We start from the raw sequence: 23,469 nt of genomic DNA on the forward strand, positions 1-23,469 counted from the left end.
TCTCAAGAAAGAGCAGCTTCATGCAAAGAGCTGGTGACAGCACAGAGGAAGCACCCACACTGACAGCTGACATAGTGCACAGAGGGATTCACACCTGCAGCAAAACTCAGCTGAATCTGTTCTTGCAGACATAATACTAAAAATTAATGGGAAATATTCTGAATAATCAGGTTGCATGTGGTTCAAATTGTGCACATATAAAGATAAAATATTTTCAGTAATGTTATGCCTCAGCTCTTCAATAAAATTTCTCATTCTGAATTTTGTTGAGGAGAAAATGTGCAAAGCCCTCAGAAATCATCGTGACAGCCTGCATAAAAAAAGCTCATTAGAGAATGAACAGCACTGTATTCAGAGCACGATTTGAAAATTCGGGCTCTGCATCAAAAACTGCAGAAGAAAAGAAAAAGGAATGCTCTTCAGTAAATGAGCTTTATCCTTCATGTGTGCTGAATGTGACATATCACAGAGAAGGTTGGGGGTGGAGGCAGCAAAAGTATATAATATATAAATATATAACATGACATCACTTCAGATGCAAGAAAAAACATTTAAGATCTTACCAGGCAAATTCATTCTGACATTTCATCACATCTGATTATGCAATTCTAATGAGTCTACACCATTCTCCTTATATGAATGATTTCTTACATTTACAAAAATTAATTTAAATCATGTGCCATAAGATTGACATCAACACATTTTCTATGTGGTATTTGAACTGTTATTCACTACCCACAGAAGCTTGCATTTTCCACGTAAAGACAGTTCAAATTATGAGCCTCTGGGTTATTTAAGAGTTGACAAAAGATATATTACTATCACTGGTACTGCAGAGGGACTTGCATGTTCCTTCAGCTGCTTTCTGTGTCAGCCATGACACCATTTAACTTTACCTCTCCCAGTTTCACAATTAACTTTAACTTCTTTCTACATTCAACTTGCTGCTGCCTTTGAGGGATGCTGAGAACGTTCAGATATCTGTTTCCAATTTCCTTGTCTTAGAGTCAGTATGTTCAATAGCTGGACAAAAAGACAGTATTCTTGATGAGACTTGTTCAGCTTTTTTATACTGATTTTTCTACCACATTATTTTGAATGAACACACCAGATATGACAAGGTATAGCAGTTTTCAATGAATGCATTCCTGAAACCCCACAATTCTTTTGATTGCATTTAACATTTTAATATTTTGTTCTAATGAGAAGTTAGGAAATTTTGCATTTTGCTTATTAAATACATTAACACTTATGGAACGCTTATTAACTCTTTATGGAACACCTAGAAGATGCATACTTTCATTGCAGAAGGAATAACTGAGTGCAGGGCTTCACATGCACAATATGAAGAAGCCTTACCTTTTCTGTAGTGTCCTTATTCCCTTAATTGCTTCTTTTACTCCAGTAGCAATCTAAAAGTAATGTATTTTTAATAACACTCCTGCCTCATAAGATCTCTTGCTTTCAAGTGTCTGCAAAAAAAATACATTGTTCCACAAGTCTTGTGAACTACCCTCACTTGTCATAACACTCCATCTAGAAGCCTTCCAGCATCTGAAAGATAACTTCTGCTCTTCTGGTTTAAAATGAAGTAGAAATCAAATGATGCTCGTATCTAAAATCGTAACTCTGGCTATCCTATCATTACATAAAAATGTCTATGTTAGCCATTACTCACCCTTCTGTGATAATCTCTTCTTCATTTCTTTTCCACCTGATATATGGAGATGGAAATCCTACAGCGACACATGGGAACACTGCACTTTGCCCAGACACTTTAGTAAGTGAAGAGGGCGGCCACGCAAACACCAAGTTCTGGGGTACTTCAGGATCTGCATATATTTTGGAAATGACAAAGCTGTTACCAGATGCAAAGTCATAATAAGAACTAAAAAAAACCTACATACACAAATCAAACACTTCATACACAAATCAAACACTTCATTTCCTCCTATATCTTCACAAGATTGAATCACCATCTTGCCTACATTAATGGGTTTCTTGAAGATCCTCTCCCAGCCTCCCATGTGAACAGCTCTTTACCATTTTCCCCAGACATGCAAGCTGATTTATGGGATTCTGACTCCTCAAACTCCCTGGGAAACAATTTCAGCTAGAAGCTCCAGCCCTGAGACACAAACATCTACCAGTTATTAGAGGCTTAGTAAAGAAAGGTGTAGGCTTGACTTTGCCTAGCTTACCCAGGAAATCACTTGACTTCCTTAGGTAGATGCCTGAGAAAAGTGTTTTTACAGACTAGAAAATGAGATTACTGAAGTTGAGAGTCAACCCTAAGGAAAATAAAATATTTAGGCAATTGGCACACTGAAGTAACATGAGATTTCTACTAAAACAAAACAAATTTCCATTAAGTTGGCTTTCCGGCTTAATGGAAACAGTGAATTCTCTGAATTAGCTTCGGTTTTGGTTTGAATTGGGCTGAAGAGAGATTTCTTTCTTTTTACTCCCCCTCCCCCTTAAGAACAAACACAAGCAAAATGCTTACTCAGTCTTTTACTAAAGGAAAAGGCCATTTTTGACTGTGTGAATTGAAAACAAGCACATCAAAAAACCCCACAGAAAACAAAAAACTAAAACAAAACAAAAAACCCCAAACAAAAAAACAAAACCTGATGTCCAGAGATCTACTCCAAATTAAATTACCACAAATAAATATTGAGAACAATGGCTATTTTTCTACTTCACTAAAAATACCCAAAACTCCTCAATATGTAACCTAGGAAAAAGGTTCTAAAAATCAATTTTAACTAGAACTGTAACAAACTCATCAAAGGGACCCAGTAACTCCAGGACTGAGGATGCAGTGTATACCCTTTGCTCTGCAGTAACTTCAGCATGTACTTAGCACCATAATTAGGAGTTCCTGCATACCAGCTACAGCATTTCTGCTGTGTTATTGTAACTGGTTGTGCCAGCTGCCCAGAAAACCCAGTGTTTATGTTAATTGCTGTACTCTCAGCACTCAGATGTGCACTTACAAGTTTGATAAGAAGCAAACTCCACAATCAGACAAGTTATTCTTGGCCCCTGAAGTAGGGCAGCCTACTTGGTACCTACACTACTTCTGCTCACTGAAGCCCATTCTGTGCCTACCACACCACCAAGGCTCAGTCCTTCTCTCACCTGGCACCTGCTTGATATTCATAGAAGCTTCTGTCAGTAGTTGGTTCTGATGTTCTTCAGCTCAAAGCGTTAAAAACAAATTACCAACCATTTACACCACTAAGCATGTACTCCAAGGTGTAACATGATAAGGTTGTCAGGTTATTGACGAGAACCAGCGGCGATGAAAATCGCATTTCAGAGCGACGCTGGATCACATCATCTGTCTCAGGCTCACACACAAACTATCCCAGCAGCTCTGCCCACATTCCCTGTTAGAGAGGACTAGTTGGCTCAGTCCAGAAATCAGACCATGTGTGAACAGGCAGGTAACACAGTGAGAGTGACCTGGAGTGGCATATGGAGCAAGCCAAGGTGCAAATAAATGATGTAACAGATTGTCATCAAGCAATCACTACGCGAGGCAGAGGAATAGGGATGATTCGCTTGAGAGAGAACTTCAATGCTCCAGCTCCCAAAAAGGAGTTCAATTCTCAGGTTAGAGGAAATTGGATTAAAAAGATTAGGGTTTGGGGTTTTTTTATTTGTTTGTTTGCCTTACAGGCCTGTATTTGAAAGCATTTGCTAATAAGCTTTAGAGCTCAGAGAAGTGCCCTCCTGCTCAGTGGCAGAAGAAAGGCAGACTGAACACTACAGCAGCTTGCTAGCAGAAAAGGTAGAGCACTGACTGTCCTTGGATGCAAACCTGGCCAGTTCAAGTGTGTGTTGGCTGTATTTCAAACATTCAGAAGCACAGCAGTGGGGTCTCTGTCAGGCACATGTCAGATAACCATTTAAAAATAGAATAAAATGAATGAGGAACAGATTAATTCAAATCCCTCTTTCAAATCCATCTCAGACTAAACAATCAATTAGGTGGCAGTCAAGACTAAGAGAGCTTTCTATGCGAAAGCTTAATCCCACTTTTTAAAAAAACCAAAACCTGTTGGGAGGATTTTCACAAAACTTCATTATTAGCACTTCCATATTCAGGACCAAGCAAGGAAACAACATTATCTGTATTTCTTAACAGAGGTATCTTTTAATCACCTTCATCAAAGTATTACAAAAGTAAACTGTATGTGGAGCCAAAAGAATTCAAAAGATTAATGCAATATGGAAGTTTTATCAGGAAATCTTTAATTGCCAAAAATTACAAAGCATTTTAAGAATCCATTGAGGGGCTGTAGAAACATGAAGGCAAGCCAAACCACAATAATTCAATCAAGTGCCTTTTCCTTAAGTGCTCTTCTTCTGTATCCTTACTGTATCCTGAGTTGAAGATGGGCCTTTCTTTTCAGAAATGCTACAGAACTACTTCTTTCATGCCTGATCAGTTTGCAAAACCTAGCAAATACCTCAGTTCTACAAGAGAGAAAGTTGCAGTTGTAAAACAGGTATTTTAAAGCATATTTTAGAATGATAAAGATAGTAATGACAAACAGAAGTACTCAATGATAGGGATCACTGAAGATGCCTGATGCAGCCACCTGCTTCCAAACATGGTACAGCCCAGCCATGAAAACCTCCCCAAGATGGAAATTCAGCAACCCTCTGGCAGTTCTCCAAGCATTAAAATTTGAATAAGCATTACAACATGAAGACTAATTCAGAAGAGACAGCATAAAGTTCTGGTAAAAATTAAGAAAACCCATGCAAAACACAGCCCTTATTTTTCCCTAGTTTGGGAAAGTGCACTGTCCTGCCTCATTCTTGGCAGTCATTGCTGGACTTTAGTTCTTATGAAAAAAATCTAAACATTTTAGAACAATAGTCACAGCTAAATTTTCCAAAATAGAAAGTCATTCCCCTTTTTGGAGTCTGGAGACTTCCCAAAAGTGTCCAACATTTAAAGGCCAGAATTTCCTAAATATTAGGACAAATAAAAGTGCCTCAGCTTAAGCAGCATCCCAAGAGCAAGGAAACTAAGCACTAATATCTTTTGGAAACTTCAACAATAATTTGAACATGGGTCTGAAGCCTGAGAAAGCTAGAAATTCCAAAACATTTATACTCAAAGAAGCAGACTCTTTGTAGCACATCACAATGCAAGTATTACTAGTGACTTCTCTTAAAAAGTCTTTTCCAAAAAACCCTTCTGACATAAGCATGGCAAAAAAGCATGCATATGTCTCTGGCCTATCTCTAACCATTGCAAAGAGCTCAGACACTGAGAACTGATTTTGCTTTTCTGCTTCCCAGCTGCAAGATACAGGCTGGTCTTCTCGAGGGTCAATGTCCTTTAACTTAAATACCTGCCCTCATTTTAATCTATGCAGAAAAACAAAACTAAAACAAGCCTGACCAGCAGTTTCCACTACACACACTTAGTTCAACCCTGCTTTAAGTATTCTTGTTAGGTTTTTTACCCCTACCACTTAGCTGATGTTTTAATTATTAATGTTTAAAAGACAAAGAGATTAATACCTGGAAGAATTTTGAGCTCTGCTTCATCACTGTATTTGGGGGTTCCACCACTCTCAATGATGCAGCGATACAGTCCTCCATCCATCTCAGTAGCATTGCTAATAATTAGAGCTCCACTTGGTAATTTAAACACACGATCATCCAGAAAGACTGACTGACGATCCTGCTCCCACCTCACAAATGGTGCAAGGTCAACATTGACCTCACAGTTTAGGATTGCACTGTTTCCTTTATAGACAGATGATGATTCTGGCTGACTGGTGAACCTGGAAAGGCCTGAAAACACAAAACAGAAAGTTTAGAAAGATAAAAAAATCGAGGTACTCTGAAGATGACACCAAAGCTTTTAAGTCCAAATAAAGATACTGAACCTAGTTAAAAATTAAGCAGCTCTCCAGCTCTTTAAGTTACAACTTGATAGCACAATGCTACATATTGCTGGTGTAAAAACAGTAATAAAACTACTGATTTAAAAACAAAGATAGTTTTAGAAACAAGCAAATCCTGATAACAGAAGTCTTTAGGGTCTTCCTAACCTAGAGTAACTAACACAGGTAACCTGTGCTCACTTCTGTAAGGCTGCTGTTATACTTAGGGGAGCATATAAGCCCAGAAGTAGCAAAAATCAAGATAGTGTTTCTGTCTGGTACATATAGATAAACAGTTTGAGCCACACTCTTCTGTAAGATCCACTGATTGATTCACTTGTAGTGAAACACAGATGTCTTCTAATACTCACTCAGGAGACAGTAACAAGGAGAGGAGAAGGCTCCTTTTATGCCTTCCATTGTTTAGTCTACATAGTGATTAACACCACCTACAGGACTACTTACAATAAGGATTTTTATCCTGTGAACTTAAAAGATTTCTTATCTTAAAATTAGATGTTTAGCGGTTAAGAACTTAAGCCAAAAAGAGTTGAAAAAAATTTTCTATGACCTTGTCACCAGCCATGCCTAAGTCAAGGTTTAGATTAACAGACATTTAACTAGGCCCCAAAAAAGAAGACTGTGGGTGCCAAAGGACCAAATCTCATTGTACCTCAAAGGAAACCAGAAAATGAAGATTTCAGTGAAAAAGAGCTTTACATTTAGCGTCAGAAGGTGAAAACTGCATTTATTCATATGCAAATATTGATCTTTCTCTTGTTAGCCTACCTGAGAAACCCCCACAGCCTCACACAAAGGTGCTGCAGCCAGGCTTGCCCAGCAGCACTACACAGAGAAACTGTCAGCGGCTGAGTGGAAACATTCTCAAGAAATACTCCAGCTCTACTGAACAGTTCCACGATTGTTTTTCCACGAGAGGCCTTGAGGAGGCCTCAGCTGAGCCCACGGAGCTGAAGGCACCGCTGTGGAAGCTGATCAAAGAGCGGGAAAGGCAGATGGCAGCAAGGAGAGTGTGAGAAACAATCGCAGGCAAGGAGGAGGAGGAGGAGGGGAGGAAGGCACAGAGGAGGTTCTGTGGCCCACACTGACAGGGGCTCAGGCACAGCTTCCTCACTGCAGTCCAAGTCTCAAAGGAAAATTTTCATTCTTCTTTATGCTCTCACTTAAGACTGACATTGTCATTGAAACAGCCTGTTGGTGGTACTCTTGACACCTTTCCCTCCCAACAGGGCACAGCTTCAAGTACATATTATGACTTTTTTTCTTTAAAGTCAGCATAAATGTGTGCCTTTACTATAAAAGATGGAAAGTGGAAGTCCAGGTTACATAAATTAAACCATCCAACTACAACTATTCAAGCATGAAAATGAAGATTGCAGGAAGCAGTAGGCTCTGGGAATCTCTAATTCAATGCTACTGCACACATAAGACCCCAGAGCAGCAAACATGAGCTCTCTTTAATCCTCATGATTATACATAGAAGAGGCTGGGAGAGCTTAGGTCAGCTATCATCTTTCCCACTTTTCCTACCAATACTAAAAATGAAATACCCTACTCACGACATCTCAGTTTCAAAAGTTTGATCTAACTGGAAAAATTATCATTTATCTCTTGTGAAGATGACTCTTTAACAATGTCTTCAAAAACATTCAACTAATTTCTACATGTTCAAACCATTATTTTCACAGGTCTCATATAACATCTATAAAGAACACACTAAAAATTTAACAGTAATAGGATGGGGAAACTCATTAAATACCTAGTTGTTCAGGGCTTCACAGTTCTTTCTTCTTTTGAATACAGGTAATGAACTATTGATATTGAAGTATGCAAAATACTTCTGAATGAAAAAACACTACAATGAAAAAACTCTTCAATGTGAAGGGGCAGAAAACAGATGGACAAGTTATCTACCTCTTGTGTCTAAACTTCCTGGTAAAGTATATTATCTAGGAAAAAGTCTGTAATGTATATTTCATAGAATCACAGAATGTTTTATGTTGGAAGAAACCTCCAAGATCATCCAGTACAACCTTTGACCAACACCATAATCAACTACTAAACCACGTTCCTAAGGACCAGGTCCAAATGCCTTTTAAATACCTCCAGGGATGGTGACTCCACCACTGTCCTGGGACATTCCAATGCCTGACAACCCTCTCAGTGAAAAAATCTTTCCTAACATCCAGACTAAACCTCCCCTGGCACAGCTTACATCCATTTCCTCTGCTCCTCTCACACCACTAAGGAGAAGAGGCTGTTTCCCTCCTCTCTCCAACCTCCCTTGAGGTAGTTGAAGAGCCATAAGGTCTCCTCTCACCTCTTCTTCTCCAGACTAAACAACCCCAACTCCTCAGCTCTTCACAGGACTTGTGCTCCAGGCCATTCATGAGCTTTGTTGCCCTTCTCTGGACACTCTCCAGCACTTCTCTGTCCCTCCTATAGTGAGGTTCCCAGAACTGAACACAGGACTCAAGATGCAGCCTCACTAGAGCTGAGTACAGAGGGATGATCACCTCCCTATTCCTGCTGGCCACTGAGTTCCTAACACAAGCCAGGATGCCATTGGCCTTCTTGGCCACCTGCACACACTGCTGAATCCTATTAAGTCGACTGTCAACCAATACCCCCAGGTCCCTTTCTAACTTACAGCTCTCTAACCACACTTCCCCAGGTCTGTAGCTTGCCATGGGGTTGTTATGACCCAGGTGCCAGACCTGGAATTTGGCCTTGTTAAACTTCATACAATTAGCCTTGGCCTACTGCTCTAACCTGTATAAGTCCTGCTGAAGGGCTTCCCTACCCTCCAACACATCAACACATCCACATTTCTTCAGTTAAATGGTACTTTCCATTATTTTCAGCTACAATTCCCATTTACTTCTGAGAAAATCCCCCAATTTTTTAGCTTGTTTGTTTTTTCTGAACTTTGGGTTCTAATTTTTTTGAAATCTTTGGAGAAGCAGCAGCAAGAAGCAGCTCGTGTCACACATGCAGGCTTTTACCACTGGAATGAAAAACTTCTTTAATCAGACTGTAGAATTCTTCATTATTAGCACCCACTTGTTTTTATAAAACTTATATATATACTTCTCCCTCAGGAAAAAAAGAAGCCTAAATAAGGCCAACAGCACCAACTCTGGTGGTCTGCAAGGCCAAGCAAAGAAGATATTTGAGCAAACCCACAGAACAACAACTTCACATCCTAGATTAAACATAAGACCTATAGAAAAAAAACAAAATCCACAATCATATGCCACCATGTGAGAGATAAAAAATCCTAATGCAATGAAAAGTGGCAGCATAGCTGTTCTCTAGTTGTAGCTAACACTGATGCTAATAAAAAAAAAATCAAAACTATTTGGGGAGGGAGTATAAACCAGAAACCTTCTCAATCTTTCAGAATAACTATCCTGAATCCTGCCACATTCATATTCAAACACAGAACTTCTGTTTTGTCAAGTCATTCCTTCCATAAGCTTGCACAGGTCTATCTCCAAAACTGCATACTTTCTGCTCTCCTGGAATAATATCTGGAAGCTTCTTCCACTTCATTCCTCTGATAAGAAAGATTCTAGCTTCCTCTCCCAGTTTATTTATAACCAACTTCTAGTCCTTTGATCTTGACCTTGTTTTTGTATTCCTTATCTGCATCTTTGATATTTATCCATTACTCCCTCCCTCTAAGGAGAATAAGAATAAAAGAACCGAGCTTCTTTCAACTTTCCTTCTGCTTAATGAAGCTACAATCCTTAGTTTCTTTTCCCTGTTCCCCTAGCCATCCAATCCGTCTTTAAAGACTCAGAATTGCATGATCATTTAGGTAGGAAAGGACTCTGTCAGAGCAGAGTCAGCTTTGAGGCCAGAGCAGGTCACTCAGGGATTCTTCTCATCGGACTTTGAAAGACCTCATGATGGAGACTGTACAACCTCTTGGGCAACCAGTTCTACCACCTGTCTTCACATGAAGAACTTCCCCCTGAAATCCATGCCAAATTTCTTTTGCTTCAACTGATATCTGAAAGCTCTTTTACACTTCCACCACTGGTAGAAAAACAAAGAGACGAGAAAAACTGAAGTGTCTATTCTAATTTAAGATCACACATGTCCTTGTAAACATAACACAATTGCTTCTCTGTATCTACCGAAAAGATCTCAATAGATTTAAGAATCACATTAGAGCTCTGCATGCTGCAGGTTACAGTCAACTCTATAAACCACCAGCCAGCCTTCTTGTCTCTTGTAAAATCATCAGTCCCTCTGTCCCAACTTAGTAGAATACCAAGAATATTGCTGTATGTTCATGGATTTGCAGAAACTACTAAGTTTCACCATTAATCAGTCCATGGCATCATTTGATTCTTCCTATAAGACCAATGAAGACAAAGCAAGAGCAACAAGGTCTCCTAAGTTTGCACATTTCCTAATTTTGTACGTACATGATTTGTTCTTGCAGCAAATTGACTGATGAAGATTGTTAAACATCATCTTTCTGACCCCTAGTCTCTGAGGCATCTTTTCATTCTGAAGATTTCCCTCTCAATATAACCCATTACATTTTCATAATTACCTCAGGTCCTTATCAATCTCAATATTCTCATTTAAATTTCTACCATTTTGACCTTTAACAGTTTCTAAGAGAACAATGTGTTGCAGCATGCTCATTGTATTATAGTGTTCCAAGACATCAATTGCTTCATCCAGAAACTCAGATGCAAACTGTGGACCAAAGTCATGTTACAGCTTCTTTACACTTTCCTCTCTCCTAATTACCCTTGCCTACAGAATCTCTTTAAGAAGGGCAAAGTGTTGGGATCAGACTAATTGATTTGTGATCACCCCCTGCTTTTTTGGACACACATTCCACATGAGTTATTTTTCAAGAAGAATGTGCTAACCCCTAAATTCACGAATCATTAGAAATCTGTATTAAGAGACCTGAATATTAAGCAAATTCTTTCCCCAGGTTGGGACTCATGTACCTCCTCATTTTGTCATGACTATGACACTATGATTCCTGCTTTCATCTCAGCTGTTGCAATCTCTTTATCCTGTACAACTACCACTTGTACACTCATTGTATCTGTAAGTCAGAAGCATAACTGAGAATGTTATAGGAGGACTGAAGCCCTGCAGTTTCTGACATAAAGCTCAACTATGCTTTAATTTAAATCCCTTACCAGTACAACTCACTTTTTAGACAAGACATCTACTGTATATTCCATGCAAGTACTCCATTAAGGTTAAATAAGCTTTGTTAACGATGTTAAAACTTTGTTAGTTGCTAGTAAAACTTTTAGTTGATCACAGTTCTGTGTGTTTTAAAAATATATATTGTAACCTAGACTATAATTTTGTCCTAAAGAGTAATTTATCTTCATCTATGATTATTTGCAGTTTACCCTGCTGAAAAGCCTCCGTTGTGGAGTAAGAATCTTTTGCTTTAGCCAACAGACAACCACAAAACAATACCTATATGTTACAAAAGGTACTCTAAATATATATAAGCCTTAATTACTACTAATTCGGAGACCTATTTATAAACACAGTAACAGGTCCCAGAATGCTGGTATACCTCCTGCAGAAATATACTACTAGAAAATCCTCTTTCCTATACCATTATAGAGTCTTCCCATTACAGAGATGCTCTTTTCCTCTTAATGTGATCAACTTGCATTTCCTTAACTTTCTATAATAGTTTTCAAATATATTACCACATAAGGAGGTTCAGTCTATTTAAACTGCTAACACAAAACTATTTTTTACTTTTTTTTTTTTTTTTTTTTTTTTTTTTTTTTTTTTTTTTTTAAATGCTTCTTTCTCGGTGTCTTCAGTTTCCTAATCACTAACACTAAACAAGACTTCTTTCGCTGTGTTACCCCACACAATGATGTCATCGATGTACTGTAGATGTTCTGGAGCTCCACCCTTTTCCAAGGTATCATGGATCAGTCCATGGCAGATGGTAGGGCTGTGTTTCCACCCCTGGGTCAGTCGATTCCAAGTGTACTGGACACCTCCCCAGGTGAAAGCAAACTGTGCCCTGCATTCTGGTGCTATAGGAATAGCAAAAAATGCATTAGCAATGTGAATAGCGGCATACCACCTGGCTGCCTTTGACTCCAGCTCATACTGAAGTTCTAGTATGTCTGGCACAGTAGCTCTTAGTGGTGATGTAACCTCATTCAAGGCATGATAGTCCACCATCAGTCTCCATTCTCCCTTAGGCTTTCACACTGGCCATATAGGACTGTTGAAGGGTGAGTGAGTCTTGCTGACCACTCCTTGGCTCTCCAGTTGCTGGATCAGCTTGTGAATGGGGATCACAGCATCTCTGTTGGTGCAATATTGTCTCTGATGCACTACTGAAGTAGCAGTTGGCACCTGCTTTAATTTCCAGCAACCCCACTACAAAGGATTTATCTGAAAGGCCAATCAAAGCATGCAACTATCCTGCATTCTCAGTCTTTATAGCTGCAATACCAAAGGACCACCGGTACCCTTTCGGGTCCTCGAAATCACCTCCCTTGAGGTAGTCTATGCCAAGGATGCATGGAGCATCTGGACCAGTCACTATCAGGTGTTTATGCCACTTTATTCCAGTGAGGCTCACATCAGCCTTCACAATAGTCAGTTCTTTAGATCCCCCTGTGACTCCAGAAACAGTGACAGATTCTGTCCCTTTCTGATTTGATGGCATTAGGGTGCACTGTGCACCAGTGTCCACCAAGGCTTTATACTTCTGTGGCTCTAATGTGCCAGGCCATCGAATCCACACAATCCAATAAATTCGGTTTTCCCTCTCCTCCACCTGGCTGGAGAAAGGGCACCTCTAAACTTGAGCACATACAACATTGTCAGTATGTGCATTAGTGGGGTTTGCATCCCCAGTACTCCCACCTGAGGTACAGGGATCTTGAGTCACCAGCATATTTGAATTGGGTAACTCTACACTAGAGACTTGAGCAGCCTTCTTTTTAGAAGGACCTCCTTTTGCATTCACCCTTTTTTCCTCAGATAGGAGGAGGACACCGCATTGCAGGCATTAAGAGCAGACATCTTCCTATGAGAACCACCTAATGAAAATCAGTTACATTTCTAATGAGCAAGCAGCACCCACTTTTCACTCGTATGTTGCAAGACATTCAGTTGAAGACACAGCCTCATCTTTTTCTAAATTAACATAATCACAAATGATACTGATATTAAAGATAATTTTTTCAGATTTGTACAAGCATTCATCATCCCATAGCAGCACAAATAGTGATTTTAGGGCACTGAAGGAAAACACGATTGACAGAGCAGGAACACAGATTAATAAACTCAGTTTAGGAAGGCTGATTTTCCACTCGGAATGATTTCTAAACATTGGTAAAACACATAAGCAACAGTGCAATTCTCACACATGTACAATAAGAATTAGATGCATGGCAAATATCTAGTTGCATGGCTCCTTCAAATCTTTTGCTAGGATAATGGAAATGGGAGGGGAAAAAGAAATGAACTGTGACCCTATTTTCTCCTTCCCTTTTGTCTCTCTCCTCCCCTCATCAAAAGACCAGAGCAATGGCAGGAATGTGAGCAAACAATCTACTGCATGCAAATCTATTCCATTCAGTCGCCATTCCCAGCTCTAACATTACTGAGATTTGTGGCCCATTGTCTCAATTTCTAAAAAAAACAAAGATGTGCCTAGAAGAGCAGTAATTCCCATGCTCCTGGAAAACACAGATGGTAAAAATTCTGGCTATAGCCTGCTGCCTTCAATGGAGCCAGTATTTCATCGCCTGCATTTTCCAGAAGAAGAGGAATTCATTGCACAAGCCAGACACTGATGTAGCTCAGTGGACTCTTTCCAGCCATGGTCACTGCCAATCATTTTCAAGGAGACTGAAAGAAAAAGAAACCTTCCATAATAAAAAATTACTAAATAACTCACTCATGTGACAATTTTCTAACCAACTTTAAAGCAAATGCTTGCCTTCTGCTCTAAACACTGTCAGCAGTCACTGGAAATTCTCAATTTTATTTAATATGGATGCTATAAACATACACATTTAATCACCTTTGGAATCCTACTAACCTTTTGGCATTGATCTTACTAAATCAAGACTGCAAAAGAAAAATAGGAAAAGATATTCACTTCTTTTTATCTAGGGCAACAGAAGGCTGAACAGGAATTCACTTTTCCCCTGCTTGTGTCAGGGTTGTGTACTTTTACGACATGGTCACAGAATCACAGAATGTTTAGGTTGGAAGAAACCTCCAAGATCATCCAGTACAACCTTTGACCAACACCATAATCAACTACTAAACCACGTTCCTAAGGACCAGGTCCAAATGCCTTTTAAATACCTCCAGGGATGGTGACTCCACCACTGTCCTGGGACATTCCAATGCCTGACAACCCTCTCAGTGAAAAAATCTTTCCTAACATCCAGACTAAACCTCCCCTGGCACAGCTTACATCCATTTCCTCTGCTCCTCTCACACCACTAAGGAGAAGAGGCTGTTTCCCTCCTCTCTCCAACCTCCCTTGAGGTAGTTGAAAAGCCATAAGGTCTCCTCTCACCTCTTCTTCTCCAGACTAAACAACCCCAACTCCTCAGCTCCTCACAGGACTTATGCTCTAGGCCCTTCATGAGCTTTGTTGCCCTTCTCTGGACACTCTCCAGCATTTCTCTGTCCCTCCTATAGTGAGGTGCCCAGAACTGAACACAGGACTCAAGATGCAGCCTCACCAGAGCTGAGTACAGAGGGATGATCACCTCCCTATTCCTGCTGGCCACCAAGTTCCTAATGGTCAGATGAAATAATTTTTGTCATGTGCCTGAGTCTCCTCTATTGCTACTCCACAGACTGTAATTTAACATAATACTTAGTATAAGCATTAAACAGCTCTAAACACACACATGTATTATATGTTTATGCAATTAACTGTTGCCCAAAAGCTGGTTTCAGGCTTTTTTGTGGCATCTCAATTTGCTCAGCAAGTGTTTTCCAAAACTTTTATCTCCATTATACCAGCTATGAAAATCTTATGTCACTTGATATTATACACGTTTCTCATAATTTACAGACTTGGCAGCCTCCTTTATGAACACTGCCACCCTACAGCTTTCACCTTGCAAGCATTCTGCAACCAGCTCTTCTGTCCAAATGCTGAGGCTATGATTTGATTACACAAACTTGATAATTTTAGGAAAATTGATTTTTTTCCCCATTCCTTTGTCTATTCAAACTTTAACTTAGGACAAATCCATAACACTCCTGCTACTTCAGTAAAACAGTCTTGTGGGAAACATGAGCGTTTTAGCTATGCAAGTAGATGAAGATGTATAGAAACCTGATAACTTATCATCAAAATTGCTACAACATCTGTTATCCTCCAGCAAAGCAATGGATCTTAAAGATCCTCCATATTTTGTTAGCACATCAGCTTCTCACCCAAACCCTGTTAAAAAATTAATAAGTTCAGCCACCTGTGGACACTTCATTAAATTATCACAGCTCCTTTTCTTCTTCTTTGCTTGAGCACTATTCACCATCATTTGTCTTAGTAGCAGAGGTGTGAAACATATTTTAAAATATGATTATGTTAAGAAGACACATTTCATGAATCTCACTAGTGAATAGATTAGACTTCATAATTACAAAACATTCATGGAGAACAGAAGTCCAGCACTATTTGAATTAAGATAAGGCAAGGTGCTTCCAGTACTCTCTACAAAGGAAAAACACTATCATGGTTTTTTCCCCTTGCTTAGACAAATTAGACAAGAGAGAAAGCAACTTGCCCTAATATCTGAACAGGAGATGGCTAGTGAGAGTAGAAAGAATATTCTTAGAATGACTGTAATACCAAGTGCATAAAACCGACCAAACATCCTTGCTGGTTAAACTAATGCGGGATGCAGGCAGAATAAATAAGGAAAGAGAAATTTCACTAACTAATCAGAATTCTGACTTTGTTAAACATAGCCTTGTGTTTAACATGGTGTACACCACTGTAAAAAGGTAACCCTTGATTAGAAATAGGTAATAAAGGGAGACTATATAAAAAAATAATAAATAATAATTTTCTAGTCTCATCAAGAAGAGGCCAGGAAATTATTTCAGGAATGAAAGGAGAACATGAAAGATGATTCAAGAAAGATCTTTAAAAATAAAGTCATTGATGACAACCATAATCTTCCAAAAAAGGGAGCAGGGGTTAGGTAGGGGATGTCAGCCCCTGGGACAGCGGAAGGTCAGGCTCAAAGTGCTGCAGAAGCTACACAAGGGCACAGAAAGAACTATTTTGCTAATGGAGCAGGTGAAATAACAGCACCATTAACATCAGAGACAGACCTCACAATGGAAGGGACAAAGAACAGAAAAGCTCCAGCATCAATTGCAGCAGTTCAAGGAGGCAGCAGAAGCTGTAACAGACACACTGAATTCCATCTATAGGCACACTGAGAAACATGAAGAGCTGACATTTATAATACCACAGAAAAGATGAACTAGGCATAGGTACTAACTATGGGATCATGTATTTGGTACTCTTTAAAATCATCCTAACAGTGAAGACAGTGAAGAAAGGACTATGGGATTTTACAAAAAGACCTTAAGGTATGCAGATTGCCTCACCATTTAAAATACCTCAGGCCTTAATCAATAGACTGCTTGGAAAAAAAAAAAAAGTACAGGCTCACAATTACTCTTTCTAAAACAAAATCAATAGCCGTAACAAAAGGAGAATAAGATCCGAGTATTCAGTGAAAGAAAGAGAGTTTGACAGATTAAATAATATCAGATCCAAGGAAGGCTATCAATTATGAAAGCTCATGTGAGCAAGCTATTCAAGGAAGATTAATGCAGAGAGGACTGTCACGATAAATTTATAATGAAACTGGAAGGAAGGAAAAACTTTTGCAGGCAACTCTATAGACAGTGACAGAGACAACTGCTATCTGAGACAGACATTCACAGATGGGAAATAACCTGAACAATATCACAGAAAAATGATCAGAATTCATTAATAGCAAAGAAACCCTTCAAAAAAAGAGATCACTTGAAGACCAACATATGAGGTGACATAAATACAAAGGAGAAAGATCTTCTATAGGTACAAACATCTAGCTGAAAAGAGACAACAAGGATGAATGGAAGAAAGGAGAAACACTGAGAGGAGTATAACTAGCAAATTATTTGACAAAATTGTAGTTCATTCAAAGGGATCCAGAGGAAAACAGCAAAGGTGAGGATTATCACACCACTGACCCTGGAATCATGGCCTGTGGGTAGCAATTAATCTCATTATATCAGAGACAGTTTTTAAAGGCCTGTCCATAATGAAGCCTTTTGTTGCTTTATTTTTCATGTGTTCAACTGAAGAACAGGCACAAAAGAGATGACTGACAGTCCATCTAATCCAGGAAAGTGCTGTCAGAAGCTGCTAGAAAATGACAGGCAGCACCTTTACAGAAACCTATAAATTATCTAGAGACATTTCCCAATGCTTCCCCCCCTAAAATAGGGACAAATATATGCAAATAAGCAGGAGTTGCAAATTTTTTTAATAAATTCTCACGTTTACTCCTAGTGTACTTACAGGAATGATGAGACATAGCCTATGCTTTTAAGAATGTTACCAAGACCTGACCTCTCTAAAGCCAGCCATTGTAAGTTTTGAATTTGATTTTTCCTTATTCAAAATAATTTTACTCTGTTTTGTAGCCTTTTCAGTGTCAATGAAATACCCCTGGAATTTCTATTATGAAAAAAAAAAAAAAAATCATACACACACTTCTGCCATGGTACTTCTTACCCTTACTGCATTTATGTTATCTTTTATTTGGGTAGGTGTAATAGTACATGTTCTTCTGGTTTTTAAATGCAATATGCATCTGATCAAAAATCTAAACAATGCCAGCATGAAGACCCTTCACTGTTATCCTAACTAAACCTGAAATGTCTTATTGAATCCCACATTTAGGAATACAGGCTGCACATGTAACTATCACTTGCCTGACAGTTTGGGATTTAGTGAGCCATCTATGTGAAAACTTGTCAAACAAAATTACAAAAGGGATTGCTGGTGCTGACACACAGACATAAATAAGGAAAAAATCCATACTTGAATGAAAATATTAACAAATGAGAAATCTAATCTAAACTAAGTTCAGCCAACTGCCCTGTTTAGGGGGTGATGATGCATCATCACTATGCTCTCACTTTCTACTTTTGTATCACCATCCAGAATCACTCATCAACAGACTGTCTACAAAAAAAGGGGTTTTAGAAATTTGGCACTGAAGCTCTCTTTCACAGGATTCATACTTCTCTAGAGATTAACTATATTGCCTTCTCTATTTTCAAAACCAGGGGTCAGGATTTGAATGGATATTGCAAAGAGCTTTATTTCTATATGATTTACAGCAAGTTTACAGTAATTTGTAAAAGAAGATTAACATAAAAAAAAAGTTTGTACATTAACCAAATGCACAAGGGTAGCTTTATTGGTTAATTACAAAACACAATTAAAGCTGCAAACTGGTAAACTGATTAAAAAATAATCTTTTTGGTTTAAAATTACACACGATGTTTCAACTAAGGCAACATCTAATCAATAAAAATATAGCTTAACATATGACCGGAGGATGTAAACACCTCTGAGCAGCTGATTCAGGAAGCTACCAAAAAGATCTTATGATATTGCAATAAGAAGGGAGATTTCCACTGCATGTGAATGTGATAGGTGTAACATAAATCTAAAATTTTGCTAATTTGGCTGTTTCCCTGAATCTACCCACCCATGAAAAGAATCCATCTCCTCCTCCCCCCTCCACTTTCTGACAGGGTTCAGGTAAGGGATCTCTCATTGCACTAAACATTTAATTGCATTTATAGAAAATCCATACTACTTCTGTTTTTTCTGAACAGTAGTATTAAATTGTTGCTAGAACAGAAAGTTAAGACACTAACGTTACAGATCTGCTTGTGCCCTCTCTCCTAAAGCTACATGAGAAGATTCTTTACCCTCTAATGAGCACAAATAACCTTGAATTAGCTCACTGACCCATGGTATTAGGGACAGGGATAGCATTAGTCAAAAGAGACTGGCTTTGATTTTAATTAATACTAGAATATAATAAACTTTAAATACAAAAGCTTAAAAAAAAAAAAGAATTTTTAAGAAAAACAGTGGTTTTAATACCATTCAACTATTAAAATCACAATTTTTTCACCTGGACTATAACTTGAGCATTAGATACCAATAAAGATCTTAAAACCAAGCTGGTTTAAAATTGTCCTGCTGTGGGCTTTCACCTGGTATTATAATAATCAATTCAGCTGCAGACAAATTGTACAGATCTCTGCTCTGGATGTGGTGAGAAGCTATGTGCTATTAAATCATAACTTGGTGTATTGCTTCCATGAATTGCTGATGAAAACAAAGCTCTAAAAAGCAGGATAAATGAGCTGGATAGACAAGGACTCGCAGTCAGGCTCGAGGAATTACTGGAAGCAATTCCTGGCGTACACACCACAAAAAAAAGGGAGACAGACCAACTGCTGCTGAGGGAACAAACATTGATCAGAAGCAACACTTCTTCCCCTCCTAAGTCTAGAGAATTCACCACATGTTGATACCCTGCTGAGCTCTCCAAACCTTTCAGCTCATGTCTGAAACAACACAGACTTACTTTGATTAGATTTCTGCTGATCCATTTTAAAATTATTACTTCAGTCATAAGCAATTCCAAGTCCTCTCCTGCCATATCCCCTAAAAAAATTAAATTCAAACAAATTCTGGAAGGAAGACTGTAGCCTAACTCTCTACCACCATGCGAGAGCTATAGGAGTCATTCAAGATCAAAGAAAAACATCAACACCATTGTGGCTTAGCATTTATTTGGGTTTTGTTGGAAAGGAGGAAGGGAAGAAAGTAGATGTATCTCAAAGACAGACCTCTACAGATTGCATACTGAAAGTGCTCAGTATCATCAATTCCAATCATTTCAGAGGTTCCTATGGATTTTTTCCCCCTACTTTAAGTGGACAAATGTGGACTGTAAGAATTTAGAATGGCTTATGAGATAGAAGATACCTTAACTGAACTGTCCGAACTCTCATGTTTTTAGTAGCAGATGACAGAAACTGTACAAGCTGCCATTTTGTTAAAATCACCTTTCCAATTACCCTATCACTGACAAGAAATGCATTTTGATCTAAACAAGTTTATGAAAAATGCAGATTTTTTTTTAGTTTTGCAAGGAAACTTTATCACCCACATCCCCAGCTTTCACTGCTTAGCTGCCCTTAGGTACTCAAGTATCTGTGCTCTAAAGTTTCTTCCAGTTCCAAGGTACAGAAAGTTCTTTATTCATGAAGATCAGATCAAGCTTGCTTTGTTTTTTTTTTTCCCCCTCCTCACTCTTAAAGGAAATATGCAATACTGAGTAAAAAACATGGTATTACTTCTTACCTAACTGCATCTCCAAAGAGCTGCTATATCCACATGGATTGTTTGTTCAGCCACTATCTATAGGGCTGACCTCTTATCCTCTCTGAATGGCAGGGACACACAAACAGTACAATAGGAATAAAACTCTGCTCAGTTGTAGTCTTCACTGTTAGGCCAACTTTGCAGAATCTCTGAGATTCCAGAACTGTACAAACTGGCCACTTTTATGCAGTTCTTAGTAGTAATAGCAAAAAGGAAAGATAAAAAAAATTGACCCAAATGAATATTTGAGCAAAAATTGTAACATAAGAGTTATTTTGATATTAAATAGTTAAATACTATTCCATACCAGAAATGAACGCACAACATAATGTATGTGACAATGTGCCTTGCTGAGATTTAGCTTTAATTGCAAGAAAACACCCATCCAGATCTTCTCTCCTACAAGCTGTGCCCAGGGAATGTCCTGGATAGTCATTTCTTGCCCACACCTTACCTACTGTCTATCAAAAAACTGTAATAGATATGGGATTACTTAATTCTACATAGTCTTCTCCCAGCATACTCATTTGACAGCATCTTGGTTATTACATTATAAAAAGTAGTGCTCTAAATTTGTTGAGGAGAAATTCTTTACTAGCCCACTGAGGAAAAGGCTAAGTATGGAGATTTTCCTGAGACCATATAATGAGCCTGCAATAGAAGCCATCAGCATCTCCTGGCTTGTAACTCAATTGATTCCTCCAAGCCACATTACATTGAACACCACTGCAGTCACTTGTCCATGCCTCCTGTCATTTCAGTGGCAGTGAAACAGAGAGCTCTCCTAGACACCAGTTTGGAAGCCCAAAGCTAGATACATCCAGGATGCAAATAAACCTTCAAAGGGCAATCTAACCAAGTAAGGCTTGGAATAATTCCTCAAGTGAGGTCCATTCTCTGCATCTGATGAACAAGTAGATGGCACTGATCAAACACAACTCAGGGGCTTGATACCCTCAGTAATGAGAGGATCTGTGCAGTGTTATGCAGCAGGTTAGAGAATCCAGCCCACAGCTTTCCTCCTCTGATCTTAAAGTCTTCGGCTCATTAAGGAATCTTTATCTTTTGCAATCCTCTGACACAGGGGTTATGTATGTTCCAAGCTGTACAAGACCTGAGGGAGCAATATACTGGAGCATTTCTTTCACTACGCAACCCCATGTGGGCCTCCAAATTCATCTGTTCAGGGATGGAGACAGAAGGAACAACAGTGATGAGGTACTGTCCATCACCTGGTGGTGCCTATACCACGTACAAAGGGATAGATAATTGCACAGTCAACACATTCTGACATGAAGCCTTCAGGTACTTGATTTCACAGACAAAAACATTACTACAAAGATTTTTTAATTAAGTTCTGAAAAGAAAAATGGTGTAGACAAATTTTGTTATTGAAACTGTAGCCTAGAGCAGTAGCCAAAGACAAAAGGTTAGGGAGTCTGGTGGAGTCTGAGCTAGATGAATAGCTGGAGGACGTCAGAAAAGCAGAGAAGTAGAGTACACCAAGCTGAGGGGCACCAAGTGCTAGAGCATACTTGGAACTAAACTCAAAGTCTTTCTCCCAGGTACGTACATGATGTGTCTCAGCCCACTAAAATCACTCCAGTAACACCAGCTGTAAATGGAACAACAGGTATGTTTTCAGTTTTGAAAGAAATACTGGGTTTTTTATTGACTACAAACCTGCTTTTTCTGATCATTGAACTGTTTTAGATTTAAATACTACAAGCCAGGAATATTTCTTAACAAAAGTGATTTACCTATACTTCTTCTAAAAAAAGTAATTACAAACCAAAGGTTTGAAAAGAAACTTTCTATGAACATTTAAATGAGATAGCAATGTAAGGTAATTATTTAGTTGAGGTAGGAGGAAAAAAAACAAATCCTAAGTTATCACCAAGTGCTTTTTGAAATAATGAGACTGGCATATCTGAAGTTCGTATCAAGGGAGCACTACAGCCACCTTATCACAACGAAGGAAATTGCATATAAAGCTCAAAGTCAAGTATCATCAAATACAAAGATAAGTGGAAGAAGAGCACAAAAAACAGATAGATGAATTTGGGAGAATAAGATGACAAGAGGTGAAATACATAACTTAGTCAACAATCTCTGTTAGAAGTCATAAACCTGTATGAAGAAACTCCAGTACCAGCATCAATCTTCTGACATTTTAGATCTTTATATATGTTTTCTTTCAATAAAAGCTTAATGAAAGCTTTAAGTAAGTAGTAGTAAATAGCAACTGGAATAAAAATCATCCCAGGATATTTTTAAGCTAATATCATTATACTTTTTCCTAAAATACAAATAAATTAATTTTCCAAGGTGACTTACAGACACAGGTCCCCAAAATTTTAAGTCGTGTAATACAAGAACTTCACTCTTCCTAAGATCTAATGGGCACTTAAGTATCAAAGACAGATTTGCATTTCAAAAGCCAATTAAAAAAAATACTGTAGCAAGGAACTAATTAAAAAGTATTGTGGCTTTACATAAATTAGGCAGTTACTTTTACTTTCCCTTGTACAAATCCATCAAAATAATCCCAAAACCTATAAATTACATGTATAATATGACCACCACACCATCTCCCTCCACCACTTTGACATTAATGTGGTTTCAAAGAAAGCAAGAAAAAAGCCTTTGAAAAATATGTTCATAATGTCACAAATCCTGTTCAGAGAACAATGACATGGCTAGGTTTCCACAGCCAGAAGAAGCAAAGAAGGAAGAAACACTGGCAAAGACAAACTCAATCTTCATTTGTTAGAAGAAGCCAAAATGGGGAAGCACAAGCTTAATAGGGAAAAGAGATAAACATATCCCCAAACTACTGATCATTAAGGAAAACTAACAGATTTCTTGCTGCTTGCAGTTTCTAAAAATCCAAAATATTTTCTACTAGAAGTCTGGTAGAACAGTAAATAACTTACTATCCAGGTGCAGTAGCAAACAAGTTAAAGTTACAGGCTAATTCTGCTGATTATAAGTATTATTCATCACGTAATACTTCACTGTAACTTCTGACTTGTT

General features: G+C 38.5%; 1 protein-coding gene across 1 annotated transcript in view; it reads right to left on the minus strand.

Moving 5' to 3' along the window:
- NEO1 (neogenin 1) overlaps positions 1–23,469 on the minus strand; it is a 194,748-nt gene that overhangs the window by 106,148 nt on the left and 65,131 nt on the right. The window contains exons 3-4 of the mRNA XM_030457311.1: positions 5,551–5,826; positions 1,679–1,832 (exon numbers count right to left, since the gene is read on the minus strand). Of these exons, the coding sequence (XP_030313171.1) occupies positions 1,679–1,832; positions 5,551–5,826 (430 nt within the window). The remainder of the gene's footprint in view (positions 1–1,678; positions 1,833–5,550; positions 5,827–23,469) is intronic.

This window comes from Calypte anna, chromosome 10, assembly GCF_003957555.1.
Source record: "Calypte anna isolate BGI_N300 chromosome 10, bCalAnn1_v1.p, whole genome shotgun sequence".
Classification (NCBI taxonomy): domain Eukaryota; kingdom Metazoa; phylum Chordata; class Aves; order Apodiformes; family Trochilidae; genus Calypte; species Calypte anna.